The following is a 12,175-nucleotide window of genomic DNA, read 5'->3' on the forward strand; positions in this document are numbered from 1 at the left end:
GTTAAGGTAGACAATTGGGGAGGGGTTTCTTTTAGTAAATAGTATAGGGGGTTTCAATAGTGGGGTGCAATACAGTGGGGTACAATACAGTTGGTAACCAATTAACACTGAAGTATAAATGTAACAAGTAGCTAACAATTTCTATGTAAAGGGTGTGTCACAGCAGCATATAACCAACTAACAGTTATGGGTAAAATGTGTTAAATAACCAACAACTCTAGGTAAAAATGTGTTACAGTGGTGTAAATGTAAAATGTGAGGTGTGTCTGAGAGAAAGAGGGTAACCAATGGGGTTTTATGCTAACATGTGGGGGAAGGGATTAAAAGAGAGCAGAGACCAAAGGCAGAGGCACTGCAGAGGGAGATTTAAACTTAGGGAGACACAGAGAACAGACAGGCTGTAAGTTTAAGCAGCAAGTGACTGGGGAAGCCCCGGGTGGGCACGGGGAGAACGGGGGAAACACAATTATACAGAACACAGCAAGGTCTTTATCTATGATCTAACTTAACCAAGACTACACAAATTAGCAAGTAACAAAACACAATACAACAATTCTCTAAGCCTAACTTACAGAGTACAATGCAAACAATTTTTAAACCTAACTTAACCACAGCTATGCAAAATGAAATTACAATTTATCTAGACTAAAGGCTAAACCTAACCTAATGGGTGCACCTTATACTAGGGGTAGTTCCAGAGGGCAGAGTGGTGTGTGCCCAGGATACAGCTCCAAGGGGGGGGCGGTTAAGGTGGTGGCTGCAGCAGTGGGACGACTGCAAGTAGGCTGTCCAGGATAGAGTCCAGGGAGGCACAGCTTAGCAGCGGCACAGGCTTATTTTTAGCAGCAAAGGTGCTGCGGAGCTAGAAACAGATTACAGATACAGACCAAGGTGTTAGCTTGGGTCTGTCTGCTGGGGAAACAAGGCCAGCAGCTAGGACAAGGGGACTCTGCAAGAGGGAGTTCTTACCAATCCCCAGGACAGCAGCAAGCACAGAGGCAGGAACAGCAGGAGCATCGGAGGATGCGGAGAGGACTCAATTCGCTTACAATAATCAGGAGATCTCCAGGCAAAATTCGTTGTTCGTGGGAGGGGAGTTTAAAAACGGGGGTATGCTCAAAAACAAACGAGAGCGGGGAGAGGGCCCCCCAAAGACCCCTAGCTGATCAGACCAGGTGGCAATGCAGGAACCTCTTTCGGGGGTCTGATCAGAAAATGTCTGGTTTTAAAGGCAAACTCAGGCAGTTTCCTGCCAGTAACTCTGATTGGTTCCTTTTGATACAGGGAAGGAGAGAAGGCAGGGAAAAACTGCAGGTAAGCATAGGCATGCCTGGGCATGTTCTGAGCCACAGGTATGACTCATATGCTTAACTATTTGGCCACTTTAGGTCTTGCATTCCTGGGCAGAGCACCCTACACCGAGCTGGGTCTGAACAAAGAAGCTAGACAAAGGAGCAAGAAGCCTCCCTCCCTGAGCAGAGCAATGGCTCCAGTTAGTCTGCACAAGCCATCCCCATGAGCAGGGCCAGGCTGTGACTTTGGTCAGTTCAATGGCCAGGGGGGCGGCCACTTAGCACAAACAGAAAGGGGGGGGAAGGAATCCAGCAGGGGGACAGCTGTAACAGACAGTAACCTTGCCTTTTGGCTGTGGAGCACCTAGCAGACACTGATCTGATCCTGGTTAGAGCTTTGAGAACTTCCACAGGATAATGTAATTGCGCTAAGGCTAACTTCTTGTTGGGCTCATCTTGTTGCTTGAATGATGGTAGTTCAGGTGGAGGTGATAGTTCCTTTTTCTGTGTGTGGGGGGGAGTGGGGGAGAAGGTTGGGTTTTTTTTTAAATTGCGATGAGCTTTGTATCTCTTGAATATCATAGTGGATGTGTGATGCCTTTTTTCCTGAGCTAAATAGTTCTGTAAACCTGGCTTCTCATGTCCAATATGTTGTCTCTGAAGGACTTTGAAACATAGACATCCTTCTGTCTCCCTTCATAGGAATTGTCCTCTCCGCCTCAATGTTGGTGTGGAAGGCCATGTAAATAAATATCACATCTTAGTCTCCAGTAGGCATTTCTTCCTTCATGGTGGCTGGAGAAGAGACTCAGTTATGGCATTGAATGTTTACAAAACTTTCCTACATCTGGAACTTTGTTTAGAGGATTCTTGGTATAGTTTTTCCATGGCTTTCTGTTTTGGTTTTCATACTTATGTGATTGCTTGGTTTATCAATAATTATTTTCTTTCATCAGAAATCTTCTTGTATTCTGGTAATATAGTAGTAAATGATAGCACATTTCATTGCAATAGAAAGTAACCTGGAAAGTGTAATAATTAATCATTTAAGAAAAAAGCCATTTCCATTTTTATAATTATGGAAGAACAAGATACATTTAAAGCATTTTGAAAGAAATTAAGATGTTATAAAATGATCTTAAATACTTAAGTGTAACAAAGCATGTTGGAGGAACCAACTAGGGGAAAAGCTCTTCTTGACCTGTTGCTCACAAACAGGGAAGAAATAGTAGATGAAGCAATAGTGGATGGGAACCTGGGAGGCAGTGACCATGAGATGGTCGAGTTCAGGATCCTGACACAAGGAAGAAAGGAGAGCAGTAGAACAGAGACCCTGGACTTCAGAAAAGCAGACTTCGACTCCCTCAGGGAACTGATGGGCAAGGTCCCCTGGGAGAATAACATGACGGGGAAAGGAGTCGAAGAAAGCTGGCTGTATTTTAAAGCATCCTTATTGAGGTTGCAGGAACAAACCATTCCGATGTGTAGGAAGAAAAGTAAATATGGCAGGCAACCAGCTTGGCTCAACAGTGAAATCCTTGCTTGTCTTAAACACAAAAAAACAGCTTACAAGAAGTGGAAGATTGGACAAATAACCAGGGAGGAATATAATAGTATTGCTCAGGCATGCAGGAGTGAAATTAGGAAGTCCAAATCACACTTGGAGTTGCAGCTAGCCGGAGATGTTAGGAGTAACAAGAAGGGTTTCTTCAGGTATGTTAGCAACAAGAAGAAAGTCAAGGAAAGTGTGGGCCCCTTGCTGAATAAGGGAGGGAACCTAGTGACAGAGGATGTGGAGAAAGCTAGTGTACTCAATGCTTTTTTTGCCTCTGTCTTCACAGACAAGGTCAGCTCCCAGACAGCTGCACTCTGCAGCACGGTATGGGGAGGAGGTGACCAGCTCTCTGTGGAGAAAGAAGTAGTTCGGGACTATTTAGAAAAGCTGGATGAGCACAAGTCCATGGGGCCGGATGCGCTGCGTCCGAGGGGGCTAAAGGAGTTGGCCGATGAGATTGCAGAGCCATTGGCCATTATCTTTGAAAAATCATGGCCATCGGGGGAGGTCCCGGATGACTGGAAAAAGGCTAATGTAGTGCCCATCTTTAAAAAAGGGAAGAAGGAAGATCCAGGGAACTACAGGCCAGTCAGTTTCACCTCAGTCCCTGGAAAAATCATGGAACAGGTCCTCAAGGAATCAATTCTGAACCACTTAAAGGAGGGGAAAGTGATCAGGAACAGTAAGCATGGATTCACCAAGGGCAAGTCATGCCTGACTAACCTAATTGCCTTCTATGATGAGATAACTGGCTCTGTGGATGAGGGGAAAGCAGTGGATGTGCTATTTCTGGACTTTAGCAAAGCTTTTGATACAGTCTCCCACAGTATTCTTGCCAGCAAGTTAAAGAAGTATGGGCTGGATGAATGGACGGTAAGGTGGATAGAAAACTGGCTAGACGGTCGGGCTCAACGGGTAGTGATCCATGGTTCCATGTCTAGTTGGCAGCCGGTATCAAGTAGAGTGCCCCAAGGGTCGGTGCTGGGGCCGGTTTTATTCAATATCTTCATTAACGATCTGGAGGATGGTGTGGACTGCACCCTTAGCAAGTTTGCAGATGACACTAAACTGGGAGGAGTGGTTGATACGCTGGAGGGTAGGGATAGGATACAGAGGGACCTAGACAAATTAGAGGATTGGGCATTTTGGGCTGTATAAGTAGGGGCATTTCCAGCAGATCGAGGGATGTGATCATTCCCCTCTATTCAGCACTGGTGAGGCCTCATTTGGAGTACTGTGTCCAGTTTTGGGCCCCACACTACAAGAAGGATGTGGATAAATTGGAGAGTCCAGCGGAGGGCAACAAAAATGATTAGGGGGCTGGAGCACATGACTTATGAGGAGAGGCTGAGGGAACTGGGATTGTTTAGCCTGCAGAAGAGAAGAATGAGGGGGGATTTGATAGGTGCTTTCAACTACCTGAAAGGGGGTTCCAAAGAGGATGGATCTAGACTGTTCTCAGTGGTAGAAGATGACAGAACAAGGAGTAATGGTCTCAAGTTGCAGAGGGGGAGGTTTAGGTTGGATATTAGGAAAAACTTTTTCACTAGTAGGGTGGTGAAGAACTGGAATGGGTTACCTAGGGAGGTGGTGGAATCTCCTTCCTTAGAGGTTTTTAAGGTCAGGCTTGACAAAGCCCTGGTTGGGATGATTTAGTTGGGTTTGGCCCTGCTTTGAGCAGGGGGTTGGACTAGATGACCTCCTGAGGTCCCTTCCAACCCTGAGATTCTATGATTCTACACCTTTGTCCACTCCAGTTTTTAATTTAAAAAAAAAACCTACAATTTGTTTTATGATATTAAGATTATCTATTCCCCCTCCCTATGTTTATATAATGAGGTGTATTTTCCAGATGGACTCAAGCAAGCATAGCTGCATATTTGCCATTTTAAGTTTTTTTTCCCCCCAATGGTACCGATACTATTGACAATATTATTTATAATACAAAACCATAGTACAGTTAACCAAAATACATTTTAGAACACCATGTACTTTACTTCATCTTAGAATCTTCCTTATACAAGAATAATCATTAAAGGGTGTTTAAATTATTTATATGGGTTCTGTATGTTGGAAAATATCTTGCAATGACTGTAAGTAGGGCCCTATCCAATTCATGGTCCATGTTGGTAAATTTCACAGTCATAGCATTTTAAAAATCTTGAATTTCACAGTGTCACATATTTAAATCATAAATTTCACGGTGTTGTAACTGTGGGGTCTCAACTCAAAAGAGGCTTATGGAGAGCGGGGGGTCGCAAGGCTATTGTAAGCGGGTCATGGTATTGCCACCCTTACTTCTGTGCTGCCTTTAAACCTGGGTGGCTGGAGAGGTGCAGCTGCTGGCCGGGCACCCAGCTCTGAAGGTAGCACCGCCACCAGCAGCAGCACAGAAGCAGGCAATACCATACCATGCCACATTTACTTCTGCACTGCTGCTGGTGGCAGCTCATCCTTCTGGGCTGGGTGCCTGGCCAACAGCCACCTCTCTCTGGCTGTCCAGTTGTGAAGGCAGTGCAGAAGTAAGGGTGGCAATACTGTAGTCCCCCTATAATAGCCAGATTTCCCGGGAGACCAGATTTCACAGTCCATGATGCATTTTTCATGGCTGTGAACTTGGTGAGGCTCTAACTATAAGGAAAAACTGTATCTGTTAATCATCTATGATAAATAAAAATGCTTCTATATGTTTCCTTAAGTAAGTATGCACATATGTTTTAGTGATTAATGTGTGTGTTGACTCAGAAATGTGAACTTCAAAAAGGAAATACAAAAGCAATTCTGGAAAACATGCATGTAAAAGGAACATATTCAGTTAACTAAGGAAATTTGAGTTTGTTTCTGCAACCTCTCTTTGCATAAGTTATCTCATTCAAATTGATGGAACTTTGTATAGAAAGATTGCAGCATGGGGCTTGTTAGACTCTTGAATAGTCTGAATTTCTATTGCTAGATATTGTAGACTTCTGTTGCTTATGTTTTAATGTTCTTGTGTGGCAGTGTGTGTGTTGTATTTGACCACAACATCTATCTTTTAAAATGTCAACTTTAAATTAATTTTGCAGGTTACTCCTCAGTACCTAGTTAAATGTTACATGTTTGAATATAGTAAGGGCTCCAGAACAGTTGAAAGACTCTATGCCATGCATGACAGTAGATATTGCTAGTTGGAGAAACTGCTCTGAGTCTGTATTACATCTCACTATTCAGTTGTCATATTTATCTAATGTATTTGGAACCATAGGATCTAGGGAGTGAGGGCACCAGCCTGAGAGTCAGGAGAAATAGGTTCTAATCCCAGCTCTTGGGTGAATCACTTCACTTCTTTATGTCTTTCCCCATCTGTAAAAGGGTCTCCTTTGTAAAAGCGCTTTTGGTATGTCCCCACAGCATTTTGGAGCAAGCCTCCCAGCCCAGGTCAATAGACTTGGGCTAGTGAGGCTCACACTAGCACTCTAAAAATAGTAGTAGTATCTTGATACACTAATACATGGGAGACATGTTTGGCACATGATGGCCACCAGTGAAATTCCTTGAAATCACGCAGACCTTCAATGAAATGTCAAGTGCTGAGGAGAAACCAATAGTCACCATTACCATTATTTACATCCCTCTAGCCCTGTGCTTTAAAAAAAAGGCTTTAAAACCATGCACCTTTCAATAGTATTGTTTTTTCTTACAATTAGAATAATAGAATATTAGGGATGGAAGAGACCTCAGGAGGTCATCTAGTCAAACCCGCTGCTCAAAGCAGAACCAACACCAACTAAATCATCCCAGCCAGGGCGTTTGTCAAGCCGGGCCTTAAAAACCTCTAAGGGTGGAGATTCCACCACCACCCTAGTTAACCCTTTCCATTACTTCATCACCTTCCTAGTGAAATAGTGTTTCCTAATATCCAACCTAGACCTCCCCCACTGCAACTTGCGATCATTGCGTCTTGTTCTGTCAACTGCCACCACTGAGAACAGCCTCACTCCATCCTCTTTGGAACCCCCCTTCAGGTAGTAAAAGGCTGCTATCAAATCCCCCCTCACTCTTCCTCTTCTGCAGGCTAAATAACCCCAGTTCCCTCAGCCTTTCCTCGTAAGTCATGTGCCCCAGCCCCCTATTCATTTTCGTTACCCTCCGCTGGACTCCAATTTCTCCACATCCTTTCTGTAGTGGTGGGCTCAAAACTGGACTCAATACTTCAGATGTAGCCTCACCAGTGCCAAATACAGAGGAATAATCACTTCCCTCGATCTGCTGGCAATGCTCCTACTAATACAGCCCAATATGCCGTTAGCCTTCTTGGCAACAAGGGCACACTACTGACTCATATCCAGCTTCTTGTCCACTGTAATCCCCAGGTCCTTTTCTGCAGAACTGCTGTTTAGCCAGTTGGTCCCCAGCCTGTAGTGGTGCATGGGATTCTTCCTTCCTAAGTGCAGGACTCTGCACTTGTTGAACCTCATCAGATTTCTTTTGGCCCAATCCTCCAATTTGTCTAGGTCACTCTGGATCCTATCCCTACTCTCCAGCTTATCTACTTCTCCCCCCAGCTTAGTGTCATCTGTGAACTTGCTGAGGGTGCAATTCATCCCATCATCCAGATAATTAATAAAGATGTTGAACAAAACCAGCCCCAGGACCGACCCCTGGGGCACTCCGCTTGATACCAGTTGCCAACTAGACATTGAGACATTGATCAATGTCTAATTAATGATCTAGAGTATGGCGTGGACTGCACTCTCAGATGACACTAAACTGGGAGGAGTGGTAGATACGCAGGAGGGTAGGGATAGGATACAGAGGGACCTAGACAAATTAGAGGATTGGGCCAAAAGAAATCTGATGAGGTTCAACAAGGACAAGTGCAGAGTCCTGCACTTAGGAAGGAAGAATCCCGTGCACTGCTACAGACTGGGGACCGACTTGCTAAGCGGCAGTTCTGCAGAAAAGGACTTGGGGATTACAGTGGACGAGAAACTGGATATGAGTCAACAGTGTGCCCTTGTTGCCAAGAAGGCTAATGGCATTTTGGGCTGTATAAGTAGGGGCTTTGCCAGCAGATCGAGGGATGTGATCATTCCCCTTTATTCGACATTGGTGAGGCCTCAACTGGAGTACTGTGTCCAGTTTTGGGCCCCACACTACAAGAAGGATGTGGAAAAACTGGAGGGAGTCCAGCAGAGGGCAACAAAAATGATTAGGGGGCTGGAGCACATGACTTATGAGGAGAGGCCGAGGGAACTGAGATTGTTTAGTCTGCAGAAGAGAAGAATGAGGGGGTATTTGATAGCTGCTTTCAACTACCTGAAAGAAGGTTCCAAAGAGGATGCATCTAGACTATTCTCAGTGGTACCAGATGACAGAACAAGGAGTAATGGTCTCAAGTTGCAGTGGGGGAGGTTTAGGTTGGATATTAGGAAAAACTTTTTCACTAGGAGGGTGGTGAAGAACTGGAATGGGTTACCTAGGGAGGTGGTGGAATCTCCTTCCTTAGAGGTTTTTAAGGTCAGGGTTGACAAAGCCCTGGCTGGGATGATTTAGTTGGGGATTGGTCCTGCTTTGAGCAGGTGGTTGGACTTGATGACCTCCTGAGGTTCCTTCCAACCCTGATATTCTATGATTCTGTGATCACTACCTGTCAAGCCCGACAATCTAGCCAGCTTTCTATCCACCTTATTGTCCATTCATCCTATCCATATTTCTTGAACTTGCTGAAAAGAATACTGTGGGAGACCGTATCAAAAGCTTTGCTAAAGTCAAGATATATCACATCCACCGCTTTCCCCTTATCCACAGAGCCAGTTATCTCATCATAGAAGGCAATCAGGTTGGTCAGGCATGACTTGCCCTTGGTGAATCCATGTTGACTGTTCCTGATCACCTTCCTCTCCTCCAAGTGCTTCAAAATGAATTCCTTGAGGACCTGCTTCATGATTTTGCCAGGGACTGAGGAGAGGCTGACTGACCTCTAGTTCCCTGGGTTCGTTCTTCCCTTTTTTAAATATGGGCACTATATTTGCCTTTTTCCAATCGTCTGGGACCTCCCCCGGTCGCTACGAATTTTCAAAGATAGTGGCCAATGGCTCTGTAATCACATCAGCCAAGTCCCTCAGCACCCTTGAATGCAGTAGATCTGGAACCATGGACTTGTGCATGTCCAGCTTTTTAAAATAGTCCTTAACCTGTTCTTTCACCACTGAGGGCTGCTCACCTCCTCCCCATACTGTGTTGCCCAGTGCAGCAGTCTGGGAGCTGACCTTGTCCGTGAAGCCCGAGGCAAAAGAAGCACTGAGTACTTCAGCTTTTTCCACATCATCTGTCAATATATTGCCTCCCTCATTCAGTAAGGGTCCCACACTTTCCCTGACCACCTTCTTGTTGCTAACATACCTGAAGAAACCCTTCTTGTTACCCTTCACATCCCTTGCTAGCTGCAACTCCAGTTGTGCCTTGGCCTTCCTGATTACACCCCTGCATGCCTTAGCAATATCTTTATACTCCTCCCTAGTCATCTGTCCAAATTTCCACTTCTTGTAAGCTTCCTTTTTGAGTTTAAGCTCACTGAAGATTTCTCTGTTAAGCTAAGCTGGTCGCCTGCCATATTTGCTATTCTTTCTGTACACTGGGATGGTTTGTTCCTGCTCCCTCAATAAGGCTTCTTTAACATACAGCTAGCTCTCCTGGACTCCTTTTCCCTTCACATTAGCCTCCCAGGGGATCCTACCCATCTGTTCCCTATGGGAGTCTAAGTCTGCTTTTCTGAAGTGCAGGGTCTGTATTTTGCTACTCTCCTTCCTTCCTTTTGTCAGGATCCTGACAATTCTCATCTACCTTAAATAATCTCTGATTAACATTTACTAAAACTGAGTACAAGTTACAGAACCTGTCCCTATATGATTAGTTGAATGGAATAGGGTCCCACATCATACTGTCCTCCAGCTAACTGAAAGAAAGGGATGGAAGGCTATATCATTTGGTACGCACCCAAGCTCACCCAGCTATGAGTAAGATAATTTGTTTTAGGTATTCCTTTAGTCTTTGATAGCAGTGTTGATGTCAAGGTAGAAAACAGAATAGTCCCTAACTAAACTAGAGCATGCTCATGTCTGCTTTCTTTGAAACATATTACAGTATTTGTGGTTTTATTTATTTTTAATAGGAAAAGGAAAAGAAGTACATGCTTCCCTTGGACAACCTGAAAGTGCGAGATGTTGAAAAGAGCTTCATGTCTAGCAAACATATTTTTGCCTTGTTTAACACGGAGCAAAGGTAAGGGAAGGCGCCAGCCAATGCTTTGCAAATAGGTCTAAGAAGATGTACAATTTAATGAAAATGACTGCAGTTTTGGTGCTCCCATTAAATGAGAGTTTAAACCTCTTCAATGCTTTCAGCTCATCTCTTTCTGTGCTATTGCTTTAATCCTGATGCAGGGCACCAAAGGTTAGCATTACATCATTCTCACTATTCATGGTGTGGACTCAAGGCCGTGGTTAGTCATTTTGTTCTTTTGTGATCGATCCCCTCCCTGTCCTATTTTTATGTGTTGCTGGCCCTTCCATCTGTGACTTTTGTACTTTATGGGCTAGATCCTGGTTGAAATTGGCAAGCTCCATTGATGTCAATAGAGCTACATTAACCTACACCAGTTGAGGATTGGCCCCTCAATTCTACAGCAACAATATGTCTCTAGTCATCAGTCACTGTAGGTGGTTTTTAAAAAAACAGCTGAGGGACGAATTAATGAGATAGCTCTGTCTTCCTAATTCATTTGAATCTTAATTCAGCTATGTTCCACCTGACACTTTTCCAGCTAGCCTGCAGCTTCTGAATAAGGAGTGGTGAGAGTGTCATGCCCCTGTGGAGATACGCTTCTAAAAAGCAGGAGAGTGTGACTAGTATACAAACAGAAAGGAAAGGTGAACACTTCAACACGCATCCAAATGCAAGTGATCAGTGCTCTTTCTAAAGGGAAGAGTCGTGTTTGCAGTTGGCTCAATGGGGCTATAGCATTTCAATAGATAAGCTGCATTTTCCGGAGTCCTATTTTCAAAAAATCAGTTTAAGTATCTGTAATACTTGTCCTTTATCTTCTTCTTTATTCACCCCACCCTCCAAAGCTTTGTGATGTGCTGAAATGTCTTTCCAGCTAAGAAGGGCTGGATAGGACTCTCTGTGGAATCGGTTTTTATTGCTCCTGAACTGGCTAGAAGTGATCTTTGCACAGCAAAATGAGGCACTCTCTCCCGCAAGGGCTGAGTGGGCTATCTCTGAACCACTCCCAGCTGCTGGCCTCAGGAGCGACAGACTAAGTTTGAGTCTCATGCTTGAATGCCCCATAAAGTCTTGCGGTACAACTGGTAAACCATTGGACTGGGCTCGCATATTCGTATTCTGTTTCAAACAGTGCACTTGGAAAATATCTCACAAATAACCGTTAGGAACATGAGATAAAACACTTGACCGTTTGCATTTCTAGACCCAGCAGAAAGCTTTTTAAACCTTTTTTGCCTTTTTATAAGTTGTTTGTTCTGAAATGTAAGAGAAGTGATCTGTGGAAGCTGAAATGTAATTTAACTGTTTACACACATGGCTCAGTCATGGAAGATAACTTTGTAGTGATGGATCCTTGTCAATTTTATTGATTCTGTGCAGAGTATAGGAATATTTTTTAAGGCAGGCATGTATGTAGTTCAACCCCTAGGGTCAGGGGGCGTTATGTTCCACAGGGACGATTCTCCTTTGTTGTGCTAATGGTTATGAATATTTTGTGCTTTTTAAATATTAATGGGAAAACTGCATGAAAAAAGGAGAGAAACAAATCATTTACCTTTTCCAGTTCACAAAAAGGGGGCAGAGTGATTTTTCACATTTTCACCAGATCTTCACATAGAATGTGGAGTGAGGATTTTAGATACGTCTGTGTAAAATCTGTTAGAGCTACTACCCACTCAGCTTTTGACTGGGCCTCCTGCATTCTGAAGTTGCATTAAAAGTATCCTGAAATATACATGGGCATGACAGTGCAGCAATAAGTTGCCAGAATCATGTCGTCTAAGTAGAATTCCATAGCAGGAAGAGGTGGGCTCCTTGGTCGTGGGAATCCTTTTATTAAACTGTATTTAAAATGGCAATTTCTTTGCTACCACGATGCAGCCGATTTTCCTTTGATCTTTCTAGAAATCTTCCCTTTTGGCTGAAATTAAGTGTTGTTGTATTGGTTTAATATCTAATACTGTCTCACGCTAGGAACTGTACCCTGCAGTAGCATTGTGGGGGTGTTGAGGCTTGAATGAAATGATCTAGTGCAGGGGTTTTCAGCCTGGTGGTCATGAAC

The 12,175-nt window shown here is 44.0% G+C and overlaps 1 protein-coding gene across 17 annotated transcripts in view; it reads left to right on the forward strand.

The window, feature by feature from the left end:
• Positions 1–12,175, forward strand: part of DNM3 (dynamin 3) — a 406,816-nt gene that overhangs the window by 208,098 nt on the left and 186,543 nt on the right. For all 17 annotated transcript variants that reach the window (XM_045026194.1, XM_045026192.1, XM_045026186.1 and 14 more), the window contains one exon: positions 10,001–10,110. In XM_045026194.1, the coding sequence (XP_044882129.1) occupies positions 10,001–10,110 (110 nt within the window). The remainder of the gene's footprint in view (positions 1–10,000; positions 10,111–12,175) is intronic.

Source organism: Mauremys mutica, chromosome 8 (assembly GCF_020497125.1).
Source record: "Mauremys mutica isolate MM-2020 ecotype Southern chromosome 8, ASM2049712v1, whole genome shotgun sequence".
Lineage (NCBI taxonomy): Eukaryota > Metazoa > Chordata > Testudines > Geoemydidae > Mauremys > Mauremys mutica.